The sequence below is a fragment of the Hemicordylus capensis genome, chromosome 6 (genome assembly GCF_027244095.1).
Source record: "Hemicordylus capensis ecotype Gifberg chromosome 6, rHemCap1.1.pri, whole genome shotgun sequence".
Classification (NCBI taxonomy): Eukaryota; Metazoa; Chordata; class Lepidosauria; order Squamata; family Cordylidae; genus Hemicordylus; species Hemicordylus capensis.
The window spans coordinates 22,719,689-22,746,940 of NC_069662.1; the positions used below are offsets into that span (position 1 = coordinate 22,719,689).

A 27,252-nucleotide genomic window follows, 5' to 3' on the forward strand; every position below is an offset into this window, starting at 1 on the left:
TAAGCCATACACACACCCTAGATAGCACTGCTTGGCCCTCACTGACTGAAACTCCCAGACCAAACCACAAGAGATAGAAACATGCCATTTGACAGGTAGGTTCCAGCCCTTGGCTAGACCACCAGAAAAATAGACCCTGGGAAAATTCATTAATTTTACAGAAAATGTGGAAAACCTCTCCCACTGGGAAATGATGCTCTCCAACAAACTTTGGCAGTTTTCTTGGGTACATTTACAGACAGGAAGTCTAGCCTCTTACAGGATGAAGAAATAAAGAAGGGATATCATTTCAGTCCACTGGATTTCTAGCTGTGTTGGATGTCCATAAAACTCACTTAAGAAATCAAAGAACATGAAAGATTTTGCACTAAGTGTCTTTGACTATGTCATTCAATCTAATATTTTTCATCTAAAGTGTTCTTGGCAGCAATACTATTACATGCTCCAAACAAAGCAGCTCTTCTGGTCATTAACCAGCAAGGATTGAAGAGACAGTTCATGGTCATTTTGTGGTGCAGGTAGAATGCTTGTAGACTGCAAGCTCTCTTACTAGTATATACATATTGCTGCTGGTAGAAAACTGACACTGTAGGCAGTGGGCAAGGTCTTGATGCAGGCACCTTCTCCAACTAAGTAAGCCTAAGTCAGGGCAGTGACTGGATGAGTGGCTGTCTGACCCTTTTGAGTTCCAGGATAGAAGAAAGGTGAGACATGAATAGGAGGGCTGAGCCATACTCCATTCCCCTTATGGACTACTGTTGCTTTTAATCACTTTCCCCCCCACATGGGGGAACATTCAGCTATTGTACTCCTCACACTGAAGTGTAGCAGCCCAGAATTCTGCCACTTCACTTCCATGCATGCAGAGACCAGGTCTGTAACTGCCTTGGTGGGAGAAGATAAGAGGGTCTCTAGTACTTACCCCTTGTAAACGAGCTCCAACCCAGCAAGGTGAAGAAAAAATTTCTACAGATGTGGGATTGCAGTTCTGAGGCCTAGTTCTGCTGCAAAACAAGTCAAGCTAGCCCACCAGTACCTAGGAGTCTACTATGCATACAAAGCATTAGAAGGCTGGCTTCTCATGAGTCATAAAGGAGCCTTCTAGGAGATAACTGACAATAGGCTAGAACAGCCAATCAGAGTAAAGGTATAACTATCCATGCAGTCTTAGGATGGCCAGTGAGATAGACACTGATGGTCATAGGGTACTGTCTGTCCACCTCTGCAGTTTTTGCATATCCCCAAGTGGAAAGAGCCAGGAATTACTATTAGCGGGTCTAACATTTATTTATTTACAAATGGGAAAATACAAAAACACCAAATATTTTAAAAACAAGTAACAAGCTAAGAAAGGTGAAATTATGACTACTCAGTCCTACCTACATCCTCAAACTGTGTTCCTTCACAGCTACAAGGAACTATAATTATACCTCCACTAGACAAAACATTAATATTGAATACATATTTATATACATCTGCTGCAACCAATGTGGCCAGATCTGGGGCCAAAAGGCTACAGGAAGTTCTTGTAAACCACTATATTGGGTTTAGTAGGCTGTGTTGCATCACCTGGATCATCTTGACCCGAATTGTCTAGCATGTGTTGAAAACACCTTTAGTAACAAAGCTCAAATGTTGCTCCTTTCCTCCCTAAGGACATTTCCAAACTTGATTAGTTCTAAGGATCTCCCCACCACCGTACACTTCCCCCCCTCATGCTTCCCTCTTCGAAATTTCACAACTGCATTTATTGTTGGAGTTCCCCAAAAGTGTTTGGTCCAAGCTTTGTGCTATTACAAACCCTACACTAAATTGTCAAGCCAGTTTCCAACAATTAAAATATAATACAATACACCTTTTCAGACACTTATTATATACCACCCAAAACCTATGTCTCTGGGCAGTTTACAATAAAAGCACTTATAAATGCAAGGCTGACAATGCATATAATGCAAAGCCTCTGATTCACATGTTTGGATCTTAAGGTGTATGAGGGAATAAAATTTGGACTAAACATTTGAACCATCATCAGTCAAAAGGCTGGTTCATCCAAGTTGCCACTGCCCAGCATGTTTCACTACCAAAGTTAATAATGGTATGTTGCCAATTTCAAATCTAAATTTTAATGCCAGATGTGTTTCAGTAACACTTAAGTTACTGTAAAGTTCAGTAACCATTAAGGGCAAGATTTATAGTCTTGAGGGTAAAACAAGCCAATTAACATTTACAGGAGCCCTATTAAAACAGTATATACATGTAAACACTTGAAAAAACACTGTCAGGAATGGTTTACGATCAAGTTCACTTGATGCCAAATGAATGAAATTGGAGATTATGGACAAAGGAGATGGATGGTAGGTGGTAGCATTTCAGTTTATAATGTACCTAAACATTCCAAATGTTTTTGATGTGTTACACCGTTTCAATACATCCCATTTGCAAGTTTCCAGACTGGATTTGGTAAAACATCAGGAACTTGCAGTAGGTTAGTGGCTTCCAAACAGTGTTCTTCACACTGGAGCAGATTCAAGCCTTGGATGGTAGCATGTGAAGATTCAAAGAGAGTCATGGGAAATTTTAGGGGCCAGATTTTTCTTGGAGGATATACAGCAAATTTTGTCATGGCAAAAGGTAAGGCATGTACAATTTTGAGAAGAGATCAAAGTAATCTCATGGTGAGTTGCATGAGGAACCCTGCAGCAGATGGCACTCCCCAGTGTCTGCAGTCCTTGAAGGTATAGTTTTGGTTACCAGGATTAGGGTAGAACCAGTCCTGTCTCAGTCAAGGTAAGCATACTAGACAGAGATCCTTGTGAAGTTCCATGCAACCCTACAAGCACTGCTTTAAACCCCTGAAGTAGCCAAATTGGAGGGAACACTTGCCAGTATTGCCCCTAAAGATGAAGAATCTGTGAAGCAGAGAGTCCCCTTCTAGTAATAGCGTGTGAGCTTGTCATAGTTGGGCCCCAAGGTCCTACACAGAAACATCGATAGCGTCATGAGGCAGAGCTGTGGAAAGAGAGAGATCTTTTTAAGAGGATTCTCATAACTGTCATGTCATTTTGGACACCAACAGGGTCAGGCCTATGTCCTGATAGGGAATTATACTGGCAGAACCTGGGGCATTAGAAACCCCAACAGGGTGTCACAGAAGAAAACAAGACTCCATTCCCTCTCCCTCCTTTTTATACCTTCTTATCCCACGATGAATCAGTACAGGCCTTCCAGATCCAAGGGTAACACAGTCTCCCCTACTAGATTTATATGATCTTAACTGGACAAGAAGTTAGGGTACAGGCCTGCTTCTCCTCTCCTGACAGCCCAATCAGTAGTTCAGAAAGCTGTGCTTCCCAATTTACACTCAGTCATAAGAACATAAGAACAGCCCTGCTGGATCAGGCCCAAGACCTATCTAGTCCAGCATCTTATTTCCCACAGTAGCCCACCAGATGCCTCTGAGAAGCCCACAGGCAAAATACGAAGGCATGCCCTCTCACCTGCTGTTGCTCCCCTGCAACTGATATTTAGAGGCATCTTGCCTTTGAGATGGAGGTCCATTATAAGTCTTGCAAAGAATTGATAGCTGGCTTAGCAGCAATACTAATAGCTATGGTTTGCTTTCCCAAGAGGTAGAAAGAGGAAGAAAAGCTTCAGCATGTACAGAGCACACTCAGTGTGATGAAGATTTTAAAAGCCTCTAATTTATCTTTATACCCACTCTTATGGGCAATTATTAATATTTATTGTATTTTAATACCGCCTGATATGTGCATCCCTAGGCAGTGTTATATACCTGTGTTGCAGGTGTTCAAAACAGGCTGAGAGAGAGAATGCATTGTTCAAAAGGATATGTAGAGAGTTCTTAGAAGTGCCAGGACATGAAATGACATCTCCTATGTCAAGTGCCATCTGCTCAACTGCATTATGGTCTCCCTGAACCACAGCCCACCCATGCTCTTCTTTCCTTCCCATCCCATCCTGTACACCCACTTAAGAGCACAGGAGCAGGGATGCTGGAAGCTGCCTTATACCACAGCAGACCATGGGTCCACCTAGCTCAGTATTGTCTAGACCAGGGATTCTCAGCGTTGGGTCTCCAGATGTTATTGGACTTCAGCTCCCATAATCCACAGGCCTAGTGGCCATTGGCTGGGGATTATGGGAGTTGAAGTCCAATAACATCTGGGGACCCAGCGCTGAGAATCCCTGGTCTAGACCAGTGGTTCCCAACCTGAGGGCCTTCAGATGTTGCTGAACTACAACTCCCATCAGCCCCAGCGTACAACCTGGAGGCCTCCCAGGTTGGAAGCCACTGGTCTAGACCAACTGGCAGCAGCTCTCCAAGGTTTCACGAAGGAGGAGTCGCTCCCAGCCCTACCCGGAGATGCCAGAGACTGAACCTAGGACTTTCTGCATACAAAGCAGATGCCCTGCCTCTGAGCTGCACCCCAGTTCTCAGGACAGGTCAAAGTGGGGTTAGGCAAGCATCTGATTCTCACAGCCCAGTCCTGTGAGGCTGTTCAGGAGCAGTCGATCTACATCCCACCCTTTCTGACCTGGCCGCCCTTCCCACTAATAGCTGCCAAATGCAAATTACTCAGTAGTGTGGAAGGCACTCTATATCTGCCCAGAGGTGCTTATCATCATGGCCGTTTGCTCCAGGCCCAAGCCCTGGGATTCAGAAGAGATGCTAGGGCTGAGATAGGGTCCAGAACAGTACGGTGTCAGCGCCAGTTCAAGAGGTAAGAAACCCCACTCTCCAGAAATAACCACTCCTCACTACAGAACTCCCTCTTGCCTGGTCTTTTTGTTTTTAAAGTTCTTTATTGCTCTCTGCTGTGCTGTCTCTCTAGCTCTCCCTGCTGGCTGCTCAGATTACTGCAACACGTTGTCTGCCAGCCTTGTAACTGGTCAGCTCCTGTTGCCAGGAGCTGCTGTCAGAAGCCCCAGACTCTTCCTCTCCTAGCTCCTTGAGAGTGCCAAAGTTCTTTTCGCAAAGCAGCAGGCAGATCAGGCACATGAACATGATCTGCAGGGAAGAAGCAGGACAGTAGAGAAGGAAGTGCCAAGACAGATTTGAAGCAGCAATATTGATTAGAAGCAACATGCAGCCGTTCCGATTCCGGTTCGCCGGGCATAATTACCTTGCCAATACTCCAGGTACATGTCCCTGGGCAGCAGGTAGCAAAAGGTTAAGAATAAGCAGGGAGACAGAACAGGTGTGGGAGAGTTACTTTGGGAGGCACGTGTGCTTAGCTCTGTCTGACATGCAACACAGTGGGCTCAGCCTCACGGACAAAATCAGGGTTGGAGGAGCAGGAAAACCACCAGGCATACTCCTGATCAGCAGTCATGTGTTTGCAGAGATCAAGGTAGGAGGAGGGAAGAGTGGCCGTGTGGGAGCTGGGTAGGATGAGCACGCCCAGCACACTTTCTGGCCCCAGCATTTTATCGAGTTGTGACAAAACGGCGGTTACGCTATGCTTTCCTGAGATCTACCCTCAGTAGAGAGATTGCTCTGATCCCAGTCTTTTCCATCTGTTAAAGAGTGTTCCAGGGGAGAAGCTGTAGAGATTTTCAGCCAAGGACCTGCTTACTGCTAGACTAAGGTAAAACTCAATGCTATTTAGTTAATGTTTTTGCATTCTCTTCTGAATTCCTGTATGCCTTTCTTTACTTCCAGTTTCCCCTATATCCCCCCCCCATTCCTTATTTTGTGTGCCACCCTTGTTTCTTAATAAATTTCATATACTTAGAAGTGGCTTCAGTCTGATTTAAAAGGTTCTGGAGAGTTACTTGCAAACCTCTTCCCCATGTGCCTCGTAAGGTCATTTGCTACTGTGAAGTTGTTTTCAGAACAATATCTCATTGTCTAGAGCCGGGTAGCGTGGACTCTGGCTGTACAGTGCCTGTAAGTCCCAAGCCAGATAGTTCTAGGTTGCTGAAGCCATGTCTAAGCCTGATCAGTAGCTTTAGATCAGTCTTCAACTGGTGGCAGCCTACCTTGCAGGAGCGGTGTGCTCCTAGATTGGGATCAGAGCAATCTCTCTGAGGGTAGATCCCAGAAAAGCATAGAGTAACCCCAGTTTCGTCGCATGAATGCAGATGAAAAACAGCCCTGCCCAACTCCCGGCTCCTACATGACTCATTCCTCTCCCACCTTGATGTTTACAATCGCTGATCGGGCGCACGCACCGCTTTCCTACCCTGGCTAAGCGCTTCTCCTACCCTGTTTAGGGTTGTGAGAACAGCCATTTTGTGTGGATTGGGGGGGAAAAACACTACAAAAGCCACAGCCATGCTTGCTCAGATATACTTGAACATGGGAGATAGGGAGGCACCAGACAACCGCCTTGCTCCTAACCACTCCAAATAACACACAGAGCATGCAGGCACTCAGGCAGAAAGAGCAGGAAGGATGACATAAGAGGAATTTCTACTGCCCGTCCTGGGTGCCCAGGGAGTACTTTGACAAAAAAGGGAGAAGGAACTTTAATGAGCATCTCCTTTTTTAAACCGGATCCATGTCAAACAGTATTGTTGCACAGGCCTTCCAGATCCAACAGCAACTCTGGCTCCCCCAATAAATTTATATGATCTTAATGGATCAAGAAGTCGGGGTACAGGTTGCTTCTCTGCTCATCATATCCCGATCAGTGAGGTCATTCACACAATCAAAGACTGTGTCCTACCTGGATTTGGGAGCTTTGTGTGCTCCCAATTTTCGGTTGTGTGGAAGCAAGGTAAGAGGAAAACCTAGGTAGCTTTTCCTCCGACATTGCTTCCACACAACTGAAAATTGGGAGCACACACAACTCTGAAACCCGGGCAGAACATAGTTTTCTATTGTGTTAATGACCTCAGTGTCATTCACAGGTAACTGTGAGCTTCCCCACTTAACATCCCCTCCTTTAAAAGCCATGCAGTAGGGCTTAAAATCAGGGTTTTAGAAATTGATTGCTGCTTTAGTAGCAGTACTAACAGCTGTGGTTTGTTTTTTCTAAGGGTCAGTGAAAGCAATAGAGCCAAGTGCAATAAGCTGCTCAAAAAAATCCAGTTCAAAACCAAGCACACAAATATACACACCCTTCAAAACCCAGAAGGACAAAATCTTGATTCATGGCCCGAGTGCATTCACAAGAACTCCTACAGAATCACTAGGATGGCACAGAAACCTTGCCAAACATCCCTTGCTGACTACAGAAACATTACAGGAAGACTTTGAGACAACGGTAGTTTTCTGGCCCATGCAGCATACATGACAAAAGTCAGAGCCCTCCCTATTATTATTACTACTAATTTGTTAAATATAATTCTTCTTTATAAAAACTGCACTGAAAGCAGCAACAAACTGCACAAACGCTATGCATACACATCCTACAACACACACACTTGGGGGGGAAAGAACAGAAAAAAGGTGACATTTGACTTGAAGCATAGACAGACTCAAATGCACCAAGTTACCATAGCAAAGCATGCCAGAAGACTGACCATCATCATGCAAGCACCTAAACATGCATGGATGTCTATTTACTTCTGTCATCTTATTTGCTGTAAACCGACTTGAATGTATTTGTATACAGAAAAGCGGTACACAAATAAAGTTGACTGTGACTAAACTAACACACACTCCCGTGTACCACCTGCTGGGGAAGTAGAGAATCTCCTGAGAGCCACCACTACGCAAGTCCCTGTGCTCCAGCCCACGGATCAGCATCCTGCACAGGAACTGCAGGAACTACAAAAAGGGTTTGGGATGGGAAGGGAAAGTGAAGGCCTCCATCTTCCTCTGACACACACAGGCCCACCACCAGCACCTAGCAGCAAAGTCTACAACTGGACAAGAGTTTTCTCAGAAATACCCTCCAGTGGCTCATTCAGAACCACAGCTAAACTCTCCTCCTCCAGGAGGAACCTGAAGCCAGATATTCCCAACCAGAATGTGACGGGGGATGATGGGAGTTGTAGTCCAACAGCATCTAGGGGCCCAAGATTGGGAGCCTCTGCACTACACCATTTAATTGGTAGTAGAAGGTTTTTGCCTCCCTCTTGAAACAAGCACCCCCAAGTAAGAGGATGGGGGAAAGCTGCAAGAAGAACAGCTTCCATGGCTTTTCATTTGGGACCAGCCCTGGGAGCACCAGCAATGCCCCTCCTTGTACAAACAGCAGCATCACCTGTGGATCTCCAGCTGCACCACCTTGCACAACTAGTTAGTAGTTCTTACCTCCATGAGCGCAATCCCAAGGCAGATTCCCACAATGCTGATGATATTATTGGTAAGCCATATCTCAACACTGTCCTTGCAGCCCTATGACGGGATAGAAGTATGTTTTTAAAAACACAGAGGGAGGCAGGGCTAAAAACAGAAAAGCCCTGCTAGACTGGACCGAATATCTATCTAATCCAGCATTCTGTTTCCTACAGCAGCCAGACAGCTGCTTCCAGGATGCCCACAAGGAGAACAAAGAGGCGACAGACCTCACCTGCCTCAGTAATTTCAGAACATTGAAAGCTGCCTTACAGAGTCAGGCCATTGGTCCATCCAGCTTAGTGCGGTCTACACTGACTGGCAGCGGCTCTCAAGATTTCAGTCAGGGGTCTTTCCCGGCCCTACCTGGAGATGCCAGGGATTGAACTTGGGACCAGTGTTCCCTGTAACAGGGAATCCCAGATATTGTGAACTACAACTTCCAGCCTCCCCAACTGCAATGACCTTTGGCTGGGGATGCTGGGAGTTGCAGGCAATGATCTGGGATTCTCTGTTACAGGGAACACTGCTTGGGACTGACTGTAGGCAAAGCAGATGCTCTGCCACAGACCTTTCCTCCTCCAGCAGAGGAGATCTGGTCTTGTGGTAGCAAGCATGACTTGTCCCCTTAGCTAAGCAGGGTCCACCCTGGTTGCATGTGAATGGGAGACTAGAAGTGTGAGCACTGCAAGATATTCCCCTCAGAGGATGAGGCCGCTCTGGGAAGAGCAGAAGGTTCCAAGCTCCCTCCCATGCAGCATCTCCAAGATAAGGGCTGAGAGAGATTCCTGCCTGCAATCTTGGAGAAGCTGCTGCCAGTCTAAGTAGACAATAGTGAGTTAGATGGACCAATGGTCTGACTCGGTATATGGCAGCTTCCTATGTTCCTATGAATTTATCTGATCATTTTTTAAAGCTGTCTAACCTAGTGGTCATTTTCACACCTTGGCCAGTGAATTCCATACATTAATTAGGTGTGGCATGAGGAATCACCTCCCAGGTGGTTTTATTGGGTGACCCCAAATTCTTGTACTATGGGAGAGGAAGAACTTCTCTTTCTGCACCTTTTCCACACTATGCATCATTTTACAAATCTCTAGAAGGCCCCAATCACCCCCCTACTACAATAATAAAGTACTGCATTAATCACAATTAATAATGACAAGCTTAGACCCCTGAGCACACAATGCTTGCATGTTTCCCCCACGGGTAGCACATATGCAGCTCACCTTTGTGTAGACACTAGGGAACCCAGATGCTCCCTGGGCTTTACAGAAAAATGGCTTGGAGGCCACTGTGTGGTTAGTCTCCATCAGGCCAGACTGGGAGATGTTGTGGCAGGAGCAGGGATAGATGCCGGAAGACTGGTTGTTTCTGAGTTCTATGTTGCTCTGCCAGTCGTCGTAGGAGGTCCATCCGCAGCACTGGAGCTAATGAAAAAAGACAGGGGCAGAGGTAGCAATGAGCAGGGGAAGACGCTTGGGATGGGAGGTAAAGCTGCCCTGTCAAGGCATAGGAGTTTCCATCCTATGACAATCTGGAAAGAGTACCAGTGAAAGAGTACAGGCAAAATCACTCTATATCACTCCAGTAATTAGAGCGCTTCACTGGCTGCCAATAAATTTCCAGGCATAATACAAGGCACTGGTTATAACCTATAAAGCCCTAAACAGCTTAGGCCCTGGGTATTTAAGAGAATGTCTTCTTCGCCATGAGCCACACCACCCATGAGATCATCAGGGTAGGTTCGTCTGCAGTTGCTGTCCAGAGGCTCTGGAATGCACCCGCTGCCAAAACATGAGCCTCCCCATCTCTGACAACTTTTAAGAAGTCTGCCAAGACATATTTGTTCACCCAGATTTTTAATTGGATACCATTTTGATAGCTTTTAACATTGTTTTAAGTTTAAAATTGTGGTTTTAGCCTTATTTTGTTGTAGCCGCCCAGAGACGCAAGTTTGGGGCGAGATATAATTATGTCAAATAAATAAAATAAAATAAAAAAATAAATAAATGAGTACAGGCAAAAACAGAGCCAGGGCAAAAGTTACAGTCAACTTGCTGGAGCTAAGCTGGTTCACCCCGGGTAATGACACCACCCAGAATTCCATCTTGGAAGAAAGACAGGATATATTCAAATTTCTTTATTACAGTCTTTGACCAGCAAATTAGAAATACGATATACTGTACAACAGTAAATACTAAGTAACTGCTAAGTTAATCATATATGCTAAGCAGTTCTTCTGGTTACAAACTCTAGCTTCTAAGACCAATATTATGTCAAACTTGCATCTACATTACATATAGCAATAAACAATAACCTTTATCAAGCTATAAATCAGAATGAATAAGGGAAGCTATTAACTTACCACAGATTTGAATTGCAGCTGCACAAAACTTAGCTACATTATATGTAACTAGCTGGCCCAGTGCAGAACATCTGCGTGCTAGTTCTCCCTGTCTCCCCCCACCCCTGCTGCCGATCCAGCTCCTTGCGACGCTTTCCCCTGCCCCAGCCACCCCCTGCCATCCGGGATGCCAGGGAAGGCGGCGAAATCTCCTTCCTGCCCTCCCCACCAGCTGATTCAGCCCCCTGCCCAGCCTCCCCCCACACCTTAAACACCTCATGGTGGCAAAGAGAATGGGTGGCGACAGGGTGCTGGCAGCAGAGAAAGTTCCTTCTGTGGGCCCACCTGTCGCCCAAATGACAGGTCGGGCCACTTATGGCCCATTTCAGGACTCTCTTAGAGATTCCCAAAATGCAGGCCCTTAGAAGGAGCTTTTGCAGCCCCCTCCACGCCCCATTTTTGCTGTCTCCGCTGCCATTCCTGCCTCAGACGAAGGTTGCATATGCAAGCCCCACCCCCGCATTTTCATTGGTTGTGGCTGTGGCAGGGGTGGGGCTTGCCACATTCAACCTTAGTGTATTTTATTTTTATATCTATATACGTGTGTGTGTGTGTGTGTGTGTGTGTGTGTGTGTGTGTGTGTATATATATATATATATATGAGAGAGAGATTAGATTGTTGATCTGATAAAAGTAGTGAAACAAAATTCATAGGCAGGGCATAAGTATAATAAAGGAGGAATCGTTCCAAAATTAGAGACATGAATATGGTCACAGTTAGCAGGGGGTGGCACAAATGGGGGTGCATTTTTTTCTTGAGGGGAGAATCTTACCTGATCGCAACCAGCTGAAGGGACTAAACCTGGGCAGTTTTAAAAGCCACCTCACTGATTCCTGGTTCCAAATCAGTTCAAAGTGCTGGTTTTAACAATTAAAGTTCTAAGCAGCTTGGGGTTTGGGTATAAGGACCACCTTCACCATAGGACTCTACCCAAATATTAAGAGAGTTTTCAGAGGTGCTTCTCCAGAACTCCCCACCACTACAGAGTGGTGGAAAGAGAGGCAAGACAGGTGGTGACCATTTTTTTAACTCCCTCCCCAGAGAGGCTCATCTCACACTAAGAAGTCAACTCTCTTTTTGGGTGCCAAGATCTTTTACATTTCTTTGGCCATTTGGCTCCATCCATTTTTAACTTGTTTTAACTCCCAATATTTTATCTGCTTCCCTGCTTAAATGCTCATGTCTGATTTTTATTGTGCAATTGTTTTACATTAAGTAAGTAGCTTGTTGGCTGAAGAATGGGCTAAGAAGTGCACCAGATAAATAAATGTACAAGCATCGTTGAATAATTACCTGCTTCTGCACAAAATCCCAGCTCTCCTCACGATCTGGGAGTATGTCCGTGCTCCCATAGTTTGCAATTATGTCCTCCACATATCTACCGACTGTTGTACTGAGCTGTGCAGTGATGGAAGAGAGAGGTTGAAGTTGGCTCTCCAGCTGGAGAATATTTTTTCCACCCCCCGTGAATGACTGAAAAGCAAACTAGGGATGAAGACAGATGTACCTAGCTTGAGCAGTGAGCCCACTGTGGATTCACTCGTCCCTTTTTGGACAGACAGGCAAACTTCCAAGCAGGAGAAGCCAGTTGTGCAGAATGCCAATCGGAAGTCACCTCTCTCTCCCTTCCCTCATCTGACTATGCTGAGTGCTGATTGGCAGGCCCTTGTGACAGTCATGAAGCCACTCCCTCTCCCCTGCCCAGAGCAATATTTTGAGCCTTAAAAACCGCCAATATACTATCTTTGTTTCTTTCAAGGCACAAAACAAACATTTAAATATGAATGTGTAAACATGCAGGGTGCTGGGGGGGGGAGGGTTTCAGGAAAAAAATCTGCCTAAAGGAAGAGGAAAAATCCATACAAGTACCCGGCCAGAGGTGCACCTAGGGAATTTTGGAGTCTGGAGCTAAAGGACTTTGTAGCCCCCACCCCCCGGTGAAAGTTAAGCATCATCCCACACACATGCACAGTGACACATGCAGTATTTTTAAAACGTAGGTTCTTGAAGGCACAAACAACAACTGAACTCACAAGAACCACCATAAGAATATAGAAGAGGTATATTTATCCCAATATGCATTAGCAGAAACATTTCAACATGCAACTTAAAATATCCCCATCCCACATATTTCTTTCCCCACTGCCCTCTCGGTCTCTAAAACAGAAGTCACACTCAAGACTCAGCGCAGGTCACAGTCACACTTGGCCGCCTGGCACAGTGACCACACCACCCGGGGCCAGACTAGAGAATATTTGGTTGCCCCTATGAGGTGTGGAGGCCCTGGACTTCTGCCCAGAAGTCCAGGGGTAAGAGCACTTCTGTACCAGGTAGAGGAGCCATATTTTAGGGAGACGGCAGGGCAGGCAATGCTTGCCGCCAGCAGAAAAACCCAACCCATTCCTGGATGAAGATGTGTGTCTTCACCCTGACTTCCTTTCTCTCAGCCCTCCCCTCCCCTCCAAGTCACAAGCACCAGGAAAAAAACACCTGAGATTACAGGGATGAACACTCTTTCTTCTTTCATGTGGCCTGGCAGTTCTCTCCCCGCTCAGCTCCTTGAGCTAGCAGCCACAGCAGGAAACTGAGGCCTGGTCTACACATGCAGTAGAATGAGGTAGCAAAATCATGAGGCAGCAGAATGGAATGTTCTACTTCAGTCTGTGGCCAAGACTCACATTTTTGAATACTCACTTCTATCAAAACAAAAGACACTCAAACCTCCCAAGTAGGAAACCAGCACACAGGAAATGGCCTGGGCTAGAACCTTTCTTTCTCTCCAACATGCTAGTCTTTTACTTGCAGGGAACTTATTATGTAGGAAAGCATACAAACATGGCATTTCCTGCCCGCAGTCCAGAGTGGTGCAGTCTAATCTACAATCTGAAAATTCTACCACCTCATTTTCCTGCCTGTGTAGATCAGGCTGGGAATAAAATATGTGGGGAGAAGAAAGCGGGAATCCCAGATCTTTTCATCTGACCAGGGTGGCAAAATCCTTGGGGCAGCCAGTATGTTCTTCCCCAGGAGGCAGAGATGTACAGACCACAAAGCTCTCCCATGACTCATGATGCACTCACCGTGTTGCGCTGTGTATATATGAGGATTCCAATGGTGATTTGAGCAACAAAGAGAAGCAGCAGGAAGGCGAAGTACTGTGAATAGAAAGCACGAGAGAGGTCAGCAAGCGAAACACAGTCAGTGCCTACTCCAACTTATACAACCTTCTTACTGGTGACATGCCCAAGTTATTTTTGGCATTTATATACTGCTTTTCAGGAGACTTCCCAAAGTGGTTTACATAAAAGCTTCAATAAAAAGGCATGCCCCAAGCCACATGTTTAGAACTTCACATGCTGAGCCCTTGAAGCTTTGTCACTTCTTTCTTCTCTCCTTCTTTCAGAGCAAGGTAGTCCCTAGCTAGCTCTGTGCTGGCATTTATTCATTCATTCATTCCATTTGTATACTGCCCACTCAATATGTCTTTAGGCAGTTTACAACAAATTACCAATGACTTCCTTAAAAAGCAAAACAAAAACAGAACCCCAGAAGGCTCACAAGGAGGATAAACTGCAGCATTTAAAAATCTAAAGGTCACCTTTGAAGAAGCCTCAAAACATCTTAAGAACACACACATGCTTACTGGACAAGAAACGGAGAGACAGTGAGCTTGTCTTGTGGTAGCAAGCCTGACTTGTCCCCTTAGCTAAGCAGGGTCCACTCTGGTTACATATGAATGGGAGACTAGAAGTGTGAGCACTATAAGATATTTCCCTCAGGAGATGGAGCTGCCACTCTGGGAAGAGCATCTAGGTTCCAAGTTCCTTCCCTGGCTTCTCCAAGTTAGGGCTGAGAGAGATTCCTGCCTGCAACCTTGGAGAAGTCACTGCCAGCCTGTGAAGACAATACTGAGCTAGATAGACCAATGGTCTGACTCAGTATAAGGCAGCCTCCTATGTTCTTCTCACAATTAGTGAGAAGGGCTCCAGAGCAGTCTGCAGGGAAGGCGGGTTATACTTACCTACCCGTCAGACGAGCAGCTCTCCCTCCTTGGGCGGGTGGATCACCTGCCCAGACAAGCACTGGGCCGGTGCCTTGCATCACACACACCCTGGAGCTCCAATAAGGCACCATGTGAGTGTGCGGTGCATTACTGGGATTCCCCCCTCCCCACCAGCCCCCGTGTCTGCCAGCCACGGCTGCAAGCAGTCAGATGCAGGGGGCATGGCTTGGGGTATGTGCATGTTTTGCACATGCGCTTGACAGTCACAGGGGGCGGGGGAGCTATTGACAGGACTGCATCCTCTGGCCGCCCAAGTGCTCCCTACATCCCGGTCCATCAACATCTGGAGACCCAAGGTTAGGAACCCCTATGGCTAGCAGAGTGACAATGAATTCCATACATTAATTATATGCTGTGTGAAGAAATATTTTCTTTAGTCTATCCTGAAGCTACTGCCAATCAATTTTAGGGGGGTGATCCTAGGTTCGAGTATTAGGAGAGAAGAAGAAGAAAAAGATACCCCACACTTTCCCCACATGAACTTCTATCATATCCCACCCATCCTTTTTTCCCTCCTAAACTAAAGAAACTAAACTTTTCTCATAGCACCAAACAGCCTTTCCTGATAGGGAAGGTGCTCCAACCATTTAGTCCTTCTGGTTGCCCTTTTTCAGCTGTACAATATCCTTTTAGAGTTGACCAGAAATACACACAACACTCGAAATGCAACTACACCATAAATTAGTCATAAATAAATGCTAGTTTTTACTAAATAGTCTCATTTATTTTAGTTGTGTTCATGACTAACTTGGCCTGGATCCTGCCCCAGAGATGTATATAAAGGCATTACAGTAGTAGCAGTTTTATTTTCAATCCCTTTTCTACTCATCTAGCATAGAAACACACACACACACACGCACACACGCACACTATCCCATCAGGACCTGCTTCTGGAGAAGCCCAGCTCCAGGCATTCCTTACTCTATTCCACTAGGCCTCACGTGCCTTTTCAAGAGAACGTTAGAGTCCTGGTTTCCCTTCTCTCACCATATACTTACAAATCCTAGCATGCACTTGATTTCCTTGAGGGAACCCAGACATCCAAGGAATCCCAGAAGCATTGTGAAGATGCCAACACCAGAGAAAATATAGGACCAGACCTTTAGGGCATAGTACGTTGACCCTTGGGAGAGAGAAATAGATATTTTAGTCAAAGCTGGCTAGGCAGGGGAGTCAAGAGGGCAGAATGGATTCAAATGTCCACCTCTTTAGCAGCCTATATGGGGACTTCCCTGTTTTCCTCTTTGCAGAAGGGTTCAGGGGGACTATTTTTGCCTATTAGATCATGTCTCAAGGAGCTGAAATCTTTTGCAAGAATCGCCACTAGCTTCTCATCTCCCTCCTACTGCAGGGTCCAAAAGAAGAAGCTTAGGGAGTCAGGAGTGACATGCAATTAGTGCATGGGATCGCTGGATGATGCTTACAGTAAAAGCCAAAAGGTTTTGGTTCCCCAAGAAACAATATTTTTTTCCGCTCCAGTGTGCACTGCCAGTTATAGTCCATGAACCAGAAACACAAATTTTGGTCATCAATACCATTTCAGGGAACAAGTGTTCATAGTGATTTTTGGCAACATTTACCCGCCAGAGATAGAAAATAGGCAATAGCCTTGTGGCACTTACAGCTTTTGTATGTTATCACCCTCTCTTTATCCCTACCCCCAAATAATTAAGGTAAAAGTGCAGTCATTTTTGCACAGAGAAAAGGGACTAAGGTTACGGTAACAATGAACAAATTGTTGTGGCTTCTCCATGGAGGACACTTCTGCAAATTTCCATTCGCATTCCTCTGACAACATCAATAAAAATTTATAGTAACTTTTGCGTTTTTACAACTTTTAAAAGCTTTTTGAACACCATTGCCAATTCGGCCACCGCAGGACTGATGGTCAAGACAATAAAAGCAGATAACCTACTGAAAAATGACCATAGTGCAATGTTATTACCTACTTTCCATCTCTAGGGTTGTAGACCATGTCAAAGATCACAATGAGCATTGGTACCATCTTGGGGAACAAATCACCCCAGCTAGCTCATGAATAGAGCAATATTAGCAACCTAAGGATGGAAGAATTTCCCAGAACTCACCCAGGGCAGAAGCAAAGCTACTTTGGTCAAAAAGTATCCAGAGGCCAAAGCTGAAGAGGAGACTTCCAAGAATCTGTGGAAAAGAGAGAATAATAGTTGGGTTATAAATCTGGACCATTAACAGAAACTGCCTCAAGACTTTCTTAATCCTTCCTGACTCTCCATAATAGGCTACTCAAGGGGTACATGGGAATCACACCTTGAGCTGGCATCTAGCTGGCATGATACTCACAAAGAAGAAGAGGTTGAAGATGAAGAGGAAATACTTTGTGACACTGAGGCATCCTTTATGGGACATGGTGCCTTCCTGTGGGGAGTAGAAGAACAAAAGGGGTGTCAAGAAGAGACGCAGAATACAAGAGCAGGTGATTTTAGGAGGGGCCACTGTGCGAAACAGGATGCTGGACTAGATGGGCCTTGGGTCTGATCCAGCAGAGCTGTCCTTATGTTCTTATGGCTCATCATTCACCTCACTTGGTTCTACATCCATGCATGTTGATTTCTCCACCCCATGCCTTTTTGGTCCTCTTCAAGACAAAAATGTCTTCCACAGAGATGAGGCCTAGGCCTCTACTGCAACCCAGAAGCCTGAAGGGTGAAGTCACAGTAGTGACCAACATGGTTGCTGGGGAAACAGAGCCTCTCATCTTGGGGGTGTCAGGTCTATTTCAGGCCTTGATGGTGAAAGTTGTAGAATGACAGGGGAGCAAATAGGATGGAGCCACTCCTCTTTCCCCAAAGGGCTCCAGTCCAGGACTTGCTGATAGGATCGCCAACAAGGATGCATATCCCCCCACACAAGCATTTGAGATATCCCCCCTCATTTTACTGAAACCCCCCTCCACAGCCTAATAACCCATATCTTCAATGCCCAAAGCATATTTTTCTCCCCCACTAAAGATATATTTTCTTTCCCCTGCAAAGAAATTAAGTGTGGGATTGCTCCTTAGGTGTTCCCTCTGTCTCCATCCCTGGTTGCCAGCCTCCAGGACTGGCTTAGATTCTCCAGGAATCAGCATCAACAATTTCCAGGCAAATAGCGAAAGCAATCCTGGAGATTTTATTTTTATTTATTTACTTAACAAATTTCTATACTGCCCAAAACTTACATCTCTAGGCGGTTCACAATAAGAACACAATCAAAACAAAATTTTAAACCTTAAAACAATTTAAAACTTAACACAAGTTAAATGTATTCAAACTGTAAAGCCTGGGTGAACAAATGTGTCTTAATTGACTCTTTAAAAGTTGTCAGAGTTAGGGAAGCTCTCATTTCAACAAGGAGCACATTCCAAAGCCTTGGGACAGCAACGGAGAAGGCCCATCCTTAAGTAGCCACCAGATGAGCTGGTGACAGCTGTAGACAAACCTCTCCAGGTGATCTTAAAGGGTGGTGGGGATCATAGTGAAGAAGGCGTTCTCTTAAATACCCACGGCCTAAGCTGTCTAGGGCTTTATAGGTTACTAGTATTTGTAAGCCCGTTTTAATAACGGGCTCTAGTGGGGGGGGTGCTGCTTTTGGCCTCACCTTGGGCTGCCAGCGGGCCCAGTCCCCGTCGCGGCCGCCGCCAGCGGGGCCAGTCTTCTTAAAGAATTTTCAGCCCGTCAGATTAATGGGCGCTAGGAGGGAAACGGGCCGCTTCTCCCTTCTCCTTGCGGCCCGGCCCGGCCAGGCCCGCTGATTCGCTTCCACAGCTGGCCCCGCAACCCCCAACTGTGGCCGCCGCCGCCCTGGGCCCCACTTGCCGCCGCCATCGCTTCTCCATCCGGCTTCGCTTCCCCGGCACCGCTTCCTCGCCGCTTCCCCAGCCGGCATCGCTTCCCCAGCCGGCTTCACCTCGCTGCTTCCCATGTCCCAACATGGCCGCCCGTGCCTGGGCAGCTGTATCTTTTTCGGCCGATCTGGGCATGCGCTCTGCGCATGCCCAGAACAGCCCAAAAAGACACGGGCAGCACGGCCGCACACCTAACCATTTTATGGTATAGGATAACCAGCACCTTGTATTTTGTCCGGAAACTTATCAGCAGTCAGGGTAGCTCTTTCAATATATGGGTAATATGGTCTCTCTGAGATGACCCAGAGACCAACCTGGCTGCCGCATTCTGCACCAACTGCAGTTTCCGGACTACATACAAAGGCAGCCCCACATAGAGCGCATTGCAGTAGTCAAGCCTGAATTTTAATGCCTTAATACTGTGAAAACTATTGGGGAGAAAAACATCTCCAGGAATAGCTTCAGTGAGAGCTGGCAGTCCAGCTTGCTGATAACAATGCTTTGTTTTCAAACTGACAACTGGTTCCAATGATAACACACAAACACACCCTTCTTCCAACAGGGAGAGTTCCTACACCCTGCCTCTGGGGTTGCCAACTTTTCAACCAGCCATTGTAGCTGAACTTTTGTTTATTTCCATGCTGTGGAAAGTTTCATCTTCCCATTTCTGTATACTGAGCTGCTGTTGAAGGCCCAAGAGCGAGCCAAGCATAATCGTCACAAGCACACACACTACAGACATTTCTCCAAAACACATAATTTCTATCTGACTGCAAGATTTAAGATGCAGAATCTGCAACGTCCTAATGCTCAGGCCTGCAGTTCAGAAGTCATGTCAAGGCCTGGTGTCCAATAAATTTTAATACGAAGAATCATTCTATGGTGAAGCTGGTAAGCAGCAGTACTTGAGATAGCACAAGGACAGCTGTGTATCAGGACTGCAGGCCTCTCAGTGCTTCATTTCCAGAATAAGATGTTTTGAGAATTTTAAGCCACCTTCTCAGACACAGAAATTCTCTCACTCATGATAGGTGTATAGTACAGAGAGAGAAGAGAGCTGGTCTTGTGATAGCAAGCATAACTTGTCCCCTTAGCTAAGCAGGGTCCACCCTGGTTGCATTTGAATGGGATACTAGAAGTGTGAGCACTGTAAGATATTCCCCTCAGGGGATGGAGCCGCTCTGGGAAGAGCAGAAGGTATCAAGTTCCCTCCCTGGCTTCTCAAAGATAAGGCTGAGAATCTTGCCTGCTACCTTGGAGAAGCTGCTGCCAGTCTGTGAAGAAAATACTGAGTTAGATAGACTAATAGTCTGACTCAGTATATGGCAGCTTCCTGTGTTCCTAGAACCTCTATGTTCACAGACAGTATGTCATCGAACACCAGTTGCTGGAGAACAACAAATGGAAAGATCCGTTCTTGCATGCCCTCATTATGGGTTTCCCAAGATGCTGGATTAGACAGACCTCTGGCCAGATCCAGCAGGGTTCTTCTTATGTTCTCAGATGTGGTTGGGCAGCTGTGGTAATTCAGTGGTAAAATATAATGCACTCTACCCATGTCCAGAGGCACTTTCATCATACATCACACATTTCTGTCATCAGAAAGCGGACTCAAGGCTGAGCTCTGCAAGCAAGGTGGCTGATGTCATCTCACGGCAGATGTGAAGAGGAAGCTGTGGGTTTCAAAGCTACATCACAGATTCTCGGAAAGATAGGTGCACTTCCTCGGATCCTCGTGTAACTGATTTTTTATCAGTTCTCCGCAGTGTGATGGCTGCCATCTTAGAGTCTCAGGCTCAGCAACTAACTTCTCTGGCACTTAACATCTCCTTTTACTCTGGCTGAGTGGACACACTTCATACATTGATCCGAGAGATGAATTCACGTCTCCGTATACAGACCCTATTTCTGAGCACACTTGTACAATTATGTGGTAATTCTTTAGGGCACACATTTCTCTATGTACATATACTCGCTTCTGTGTTTAATTACTAGCTCACTGCTTTGCTCAAACACTTTTTGTGGGACTTGCTAGCGGAAAATTCAGCCACAGCCAGGTTGTTCTCATGTCTCCTTCATTTCTTTGTTTCTGCTCATCCACGCCCTAATCCAGGCAAGATGTTTCAAGATATGCTCATCATGATGCACGGAAAAGCAAATGCAATCCACAACACTTATGTAACTCTACATGACACATGTATACTCCTGCTTCTCCAGAACTTCTCAGGTTGCACAAGAGTTTCTCAGGCTGTGTGCACAAGTATACTTTCACACACACATATTCCTAAGCAATCCTTAGCCTTTTGAACCTACAAAGCACACCAGCTGTCACTCACATGCTCATCTATACAAGGCACTTTCAGTTAGTTTGTACACCCACCCACCCAGATACACATTGACAGAGACACATTTTTGCTCTGGGGCGCACTAGCAAAACATCACACACCACAAATGCATTCAGATCCTCATTTTCACTACCTTTGTGTCCACATAATGGCAACCAGCAGTAGTATTTGTTCCCAGCAATCTGTTCCCCTCCTACTTACACAACCACCGTCTCTGTACAGTCCTCTGCCAAACTTCACCAGTATGGAGAGGCAGATCTCTCTAACCACATTCAGCCCACATGACATCCAATCCTCCCATCTCCAATCTCTCATCAAACCTGTACCCTGAAGTGCCTGGACCCCCACAGATGCAATCTATGCTCATTTCCCTGGGAACAGCACACCCTGCGTCTACACTCCCAAGTACCACAGATACACTCTATTGTGGGCACTTCTGATTATTGTGTCTCTTAACAAAGTCCCCTCTCAGTTTCTACCCCATTAGTAGTCTTCCCACGTACCCAGTCCAAGACCACCCTAATCACGTGTCCCATAGATCTAACGCCTATGCTAACCCTTATGCAATCAGACCCAACAGCTCCTACTTTAGACATCCATACACCCCTATGGATTAATCCCCAGCCGTACTCTTTCTCATACAGTCTTGTCACTCTTACCCTGCAACTGATCTTTTCAGGACTTCTCAGCGTTCGCTAGGATCAGGTATGAATGGCTTGCCGTGAGCACTCAGATGATCACTCTCGCTACTGCTTGCGCCGCAGTGCCTCCCTCCCTCTCTCCGTTTTTTATCTTTTCAAGTTAAAAGAGCAAAGTTTCCGAACTTCAGTCCATCTACTCAAAGGGGCCCACCTCCTCCAAGAGCTTCTCTCTTTCTCATTGGCTGCAAGTAGAAAATAAAGGAGGCGGGGCGTGCACATTAAAAATTAATCGATTCCACCCACCCGCAGCTTGTAATTTCCAACCGCAGCCAACCTCCTCCACCCTCACGTCAAGGGTTTTGTTCTTTTTTTTTAAGGTGGAACTGTTTCTTAAGGGGGGTATTGGAGTTATGACGCGTATCTTCTATGCTCCTCACGCTCTGGAAACTGTAGTCTTTGAGATCTAGTGCATCTTGTTCACTGAGGAAGAAGCACCTTTTTAAAGTGCTTCTGACAATTTTTAAAAAGCATTTGAAAACCCACCTCTTCACCCAAGCTTTTTCAGCTCTTTACAGTTTTTAGGTTTTAATCCGTGGTTGATTGTTACATTGTTAAATTGTTTTAAGTTTTTGTATACGTTTTTAACTTGTTAACCACCCAGAGACGAAAGTTTGGGGCGGTATACAAATTTGACAAATAAATAAATAAATAAATAAAATAAAGTGGTGGCTCTTTTCTGTTTAGCAGGGGGAGAGCAACCATCCCAATTCAGCCTAGCATTGTGTTTCTCCAGTGATCCTTGCTTGGGTGTGTGAGTGTGAACTTTTTTTGTTGAAAAACAGTATATAACTATTTTTAATAATTAATAATAATCATAATCATAAAAGCATCCAAACATAGGAAGCTGCCATATACAGTTGCCATATACAGCTGCCATATACAGATAACAGTTCCTGATAATTCGTATGGTTTTTGCAGATGGGCCGCAAAAACACATTGGCGGTACAGACCACATCCCTGTGCATGGGATAAAAGCATAACTTTTATCCATTAAAATTTCTATACCGCCCTTCCAAAAATGGTTCAGGGCGGTTTACACAGAGAAATAATAAATAAACAAGACGGCTCCCTGTCCCCAAAGGGCTCACATTCTAAAAAAAACACAAGATAGACACCAGCAACAGTCACTGGAGGTACTTTGCTGGGGGTAGATAGGGCCAGTTACTCTCCCCCTGCTAAATAAAGAGAATCACCACGGTAAAAGGTGCCTCTTTGCCCAGTTAGCAGGGGAAATGTTGGCTCACATCCATGTCCACAAGCTGCACCATAAAGGTAACAGATCTGTTGCTTTGTGGCACTGCTGTGATGCAGAAACCTAGATCAAAAGCAGAGAACAACTTTTTTCATGTCCCTTGGTTCTCTTCAAACATTTGGGGTGGGGGAGGGCGGTTCAGATGAACATTGGCCCACCGTAGCTCCTACACACAGTAGCATTGAGGCTGCAGTACGAACCCTGTCATTCAAGGATGTCCGGACACAATCTCCTTTAATTGTGTGCACATCCTTTAATTGTGTGTGAGAGGTGATAATCCAAACCGCCCCTCTACACATACTATAAAGAGGGGTTCACACATGATTAAAGGGCATGCTGAGATTGTGTTGGAACATCCTTGAGTGACATCAGGGCAGGTGCTGATGGTCCCAACTGTATCTTGTGTAAAGATTGCTGAGGGCCAAGACACATCTAAACCGGCCCAGAGAGAGGGTGAACAGACCAAGATTCCAGATCCTTTTCTTATTCCTCTGTTAGCCACCATTCACACTGACTATTCATTCATTCATTCATTCATTAGATATTCATGATGATGAAGAAGAAGATGAAAGGCACAAGGCTCAGAGATTTCATTCAGAGAGAGTACAAAGAGTGTGTTGACAGTGCAGAAGGCAGACTGTGTTTCTGAGCTCATTCAGCTAACTCCATGAACTTTACTCATGCCTGTCTTCCTCTGTGTTAGTAAGAAGGAGGAGCTATTTCTCTTTTCTGTAGGACATGGCAAGATAGTTGTATGTGCAAGTGTTCACTTAACCCCTGCTAACTGAGCAAAGACACACTTTCAAAGCAGTTAATCCTTTTATATTTAGCAGGGGGAGAGCAACAGTCCCTCTCCAAACCCAGCAGGGCTGGCCTGCCCACTAGGCAGGCCTAGACGGTCACCTAGGTCCTAGGGCACCATGCCTTGGGGAGCACCTCAGCTCCCTGGGTGGAAGTCAAGTGTGCAGGCCCTGCCTCCTGGCTGCTCCGTGGCTTGCTATCCTCCCCCTCTCCTTCTCAGTGTACTCTGCCCCTGCACCTTCCCTTCCTCCCTCAGCTTTGTTACTGCTGCGGCTGTTCTGGGAGGAGCCGCCATCCTGATTTCTCAAGTGCCTAGTCCCAAAACAGGAAGTAAGCAGTGCGTGATGGTTAGCTTGGCTGTGGTTGGACCTGGTTGGTCATGGGAGGGAAGCTCGTCACAGTCCCCTTAAAAGCTGCCTCTCAGAGGCAGGTTGGGCCTGAGGACTGTGGGGCGATCCACACTGTTGAGGGGACTGATGTGGCTGCAATAGAGGACAGGCAGAGGTTGGATGAGCACCAAGTTCCTCAACCTGTTTCCTTCTCTCATTGTATCCCCAAACCAGCGTGGGCGAGTCATTCACTGGTCATCAGCACAGGTGGGCCATTCGGACTGTTGCATGAGCAGCCTGCGCAGCTCAAGTAAAAGCCAGAGCTCGAATAGGGGAGTGCCAAAGACAAACTTCATCAAGGGCGCCAAAAACCCTAGGGCTGGCCTTGAACCGCAGCATAGCATCCCCATAAGCATCTACCTTATGTTCAGGGCTGGCCCATCCACTAGGGAAACAAGGAGGTTTCCTAGGGTGCCAACTGAGGAGGGGGTACCAATGGTCTGGGGGTCACATGCCACCTGGCACACCACACACACCTGCGGGCAGGCACAAGTACCTCCCATAATCCAAGTGAGCAGACAGGTGACCAAGCAGGCGCTTCCCATCCATTTCGCCCACCTGCCCACCTCCTTGCACAGCACACCACCTCCACCTGCTGCTGCCACTGCCAGCTTCTTCTGGGTAGCTAGCTTGCTGCAGTGTGCTATAATCACCCAGCAACATAATTATAATGTGCTGTGGCAGGCCAGCTGCCCAGAAGCGACCAGCAGTGGCAGGAGCAGCAGGTAAGGCAGCAAAGTGGCAAGGACAGGAAGTGAGCAAGTGGGAGGGCAACAGGGACTGCCCGCCCACCCACTCACACGGATGATGAGGACTGCCCCGCCCACCTACCCATCCACACGCTCCGACACCCGTCTGCAGAGGCAAAGGCAGTGTGGTCTGCCTGGGGCACCATCAATCCTTGGCCCAGCCCTGTTTGTTTGTTTATTTTAGATTTTGAGCCCTTTGGGGACAGGGAATGATATTATAATATTATTAATTTGTTATTGTTGTTGTTATACCACTCTGAGAACTTTTGTTGAAAAGCAGTATATACATATTGGTGGTGGTGGTGGTGGTCGTAGTAAGTAGCCCTATGTACACTTCCTTAGGAGTAAAGTCTATTGACTTCTGTAGGACTTGCTTCAGAGTAAGCATACACAGGACTGGGCTGAATGTTAAGGAGGTTGATTCAGTGCTCCTATAAACAGTTTAACGGTTCCTGACTACACTTGCCTTTCCAGTAAACAGCCAGTTATACTGAATCATTTCAGGCATAGAAGATCTTAGATCACATCAGGCCTGTTGCATTGCAAATAATATGGCAGAATCTGGGAAGACACCTATGCCAACAAAGAAACCGCATTCCATCATCCTTCTCTTGCCCCTGTTTTCTTCCCTGTGTCAAATGTTAGATTGTTAACACGTCAAGATAGGGTCCTGTCCTCTTCTACTTTGTAAAGTTCATATGCATTTAAAGCACAATTTATTTATTTATCTATCTATTTATTTATTTATTTATCTATCTATCTATTTATTTATTTATTTCTATCTCCTGCTCTCTCCAATAGTGGCTTATGGCATTTATGGCTCAGAGTGGCTTATGGCATTTTTCTGAATAGTCTTGATTCCCAAGGGGCTTACAATCTTCTTTTAAAAAAATTTTTTTAATGTACATTATTAACCATAACAACATCACAGATCAATGCCTATGACTTCACCATAAAAACTAGTAGTTTTTGACACTGCAGCGGCAGCTCAGAAACACTTATCTGAGTCATGGGTCTTTATTAATCATTATTCTGACATTTAAGCCACAAATCTCCACTATCTAATGACAGCTCAAATCAGGACTAAAAAGTGGAAGGGCTGAGAAATATATTGATGGGGGCAGGGGGCACATAGAAGGGGCATTTTTTAAGGAGGTCCAGCTTTGTCCCACATGTTAGATTTCAGGAAGAGGAATAATTATACATTTTGCATTAACACTCCCATGCTAAGCATATTTTCTCTGCAGTCCTAACAGTTTGGAGGATGGAGTAAACTTTCAAGAAAACATGCTTAGGATTGTAGCCTTGTTTTAATTTCCAGTTTATGATTCAGCACTAAGTTCAAAAATGGGGAGACAAGTGCTGCCTAAATAAAAATAAATAAATATTGGACTACATTATGGCCCTGATCACTTTATGTTTAATGCAATGACAATCCATTTGTATGCACATACCGATCTGTATGCACATACAAGCCCAATTCAGACATTATGCTGTATGTACAGATGTCTATACACTTATACATGAGTTTGAGTGAATGATTGTACCTGTGTTCATTTTAAAAGTGAACCTGGATACAGGCCCTTTAAATGTATAGTACAAATAGGAAGTGTAATTCTGTAGCTGCGTTAAACATAACATGTGAATGACTGTACCTGCATAGACATCTGTATCTGTGTACCCTGTACACTTGTTCAACGAGTTATGTTCAACAAGCATTGAATATAATGTGTGAATGTTATCCTTTGATGTTCAATGCACAGGATATCCTACCATTATCCTTTCATATTCAGTGCATGTATAGTAGTACACTTCTGGTCTGCACCCTGCTTTTGAGGAGATTCTGCACTTAGCTTCACTTTTAAAATGAACACAGAAACATGTACTTGTGTGTGCTTGCAGCATGATGTCCAAACAGGGCTTATGAAAACAATAGATCCAGTGCTTTGTGCCACTTCTATGGCATGCTCTCTGACTGTCATCCTGATTTGTCCAGCAGCCACAGTTTTCTCATCAATGTTCTGCAGGGCTGCTGGTCCTTCCATGAGGCAAGGCAAGGCAGTTGTCTCAAGCAGCAAATTGTTGGGGCACCAGCAGGGCAGCAAAATGCCCCCTTCCACTCCCACTACATCATATGCCTCCTACTGCTACTGCTTGGGAAAAGGGGAGGTACCTTCCTTCCGATGCAAAGATGTCTTGAACTGCTACTGATATTCTGGGTTCATCACCATTCTGGTGGAAATCCCAATTCTGAGCAGTTTAAACTCTGCCTTCTCACTCTGAGGCACGTGTATCCTCCTCTTCCTTTAAATTTGGAACCGCAACAAGAAAGCTGCCTCCATTGCTTGGCCATTCTTCTCAGGGATTGTCAAGAGCCTGCCTCAGTAGTTAGTTGGGCCTGCGCTCACAGTGGGGCGGAGGAGTCCAGTTT

At 45.7% G+C, this 27,252-nt stretch overlaps 2 protein-coding genes across 7 annotated transcripts in view; both read right to left on the reverse strand.

Moving 5' to 3' along the window:
• The window catches only part of DKKL1 (dickkopf like acrosomal protein 1), a 57,564-nt gene extending 56,494 nt beyond the window's left edge, over positions 1-1,070 (reverse strand). Inside the window, exon 1 of the mRNA XM_053263139.1 lies at positions 923-1,070. The gene's annotated coding sequence lies outside the window, so the exon portion shown is untranslated. The remainder of the gene's footprint in view (positions 1-922) is intronic.
• Positions 1,071-1,268: 198 nt separating this feature from the next.
• The window catches only part of CD37 (CD37 molecule), a 39,714-nt gene continuing 13,730 nt past the window's right edge, over positions 1,269-27,252 (reverse strand). Inside the window, exons 1-9 of one of the 6 annotated variants that reach the window (XM_053260494.1) lie at positions 21,131-21,558; positions 17,042-17,116; positions 16,810-16,882; positions 15,721-15,845; positions 13,740-13,814; positions 11,953-12,057; positions 9,481-9,681; positions 8,228-8,311; positions 1,269-3,009 (exon numbers count right to left, since the gene is read on the reverse strand). In XM_053260494.1, coding sequence (XP_053116469.1) covers positions 2,932-3,009; positions 8,228-8,311; positions 9,481-9,681; positions 11,953-12,057; positions 13,740-13,814; positions 15,721-15,845; positions 16,810-16,882; positions 17,042-17,116; positions 21,131-21,244 — 930 coding nt within the window. In that variant the 5' untranslated portion in view covers positions 21,245-21,558 and the 3' untranslated portion in view covers positions 1,269-2,931. Of the gene's footprint in view, positions 3,010-4,231; positions 5,030-8,227; positions 8,312-9,480; positions 9,682-11,952; positions 12,058-13,739; positions 13,815-15,720; positions 15,846-16,809; positions 16,883-17,041; positions 17,117-17,278; positions 17,564-18,337; positions 18,536-21,130; positions 21,564-21,588; positions 21,826-27,252 lie in introns of those variants that run through there. The other 5 variants (XM_053260496.1, XM_053260497.1, XM_053260493.1 and 2 more) reach the window with 5 other exon arrangements.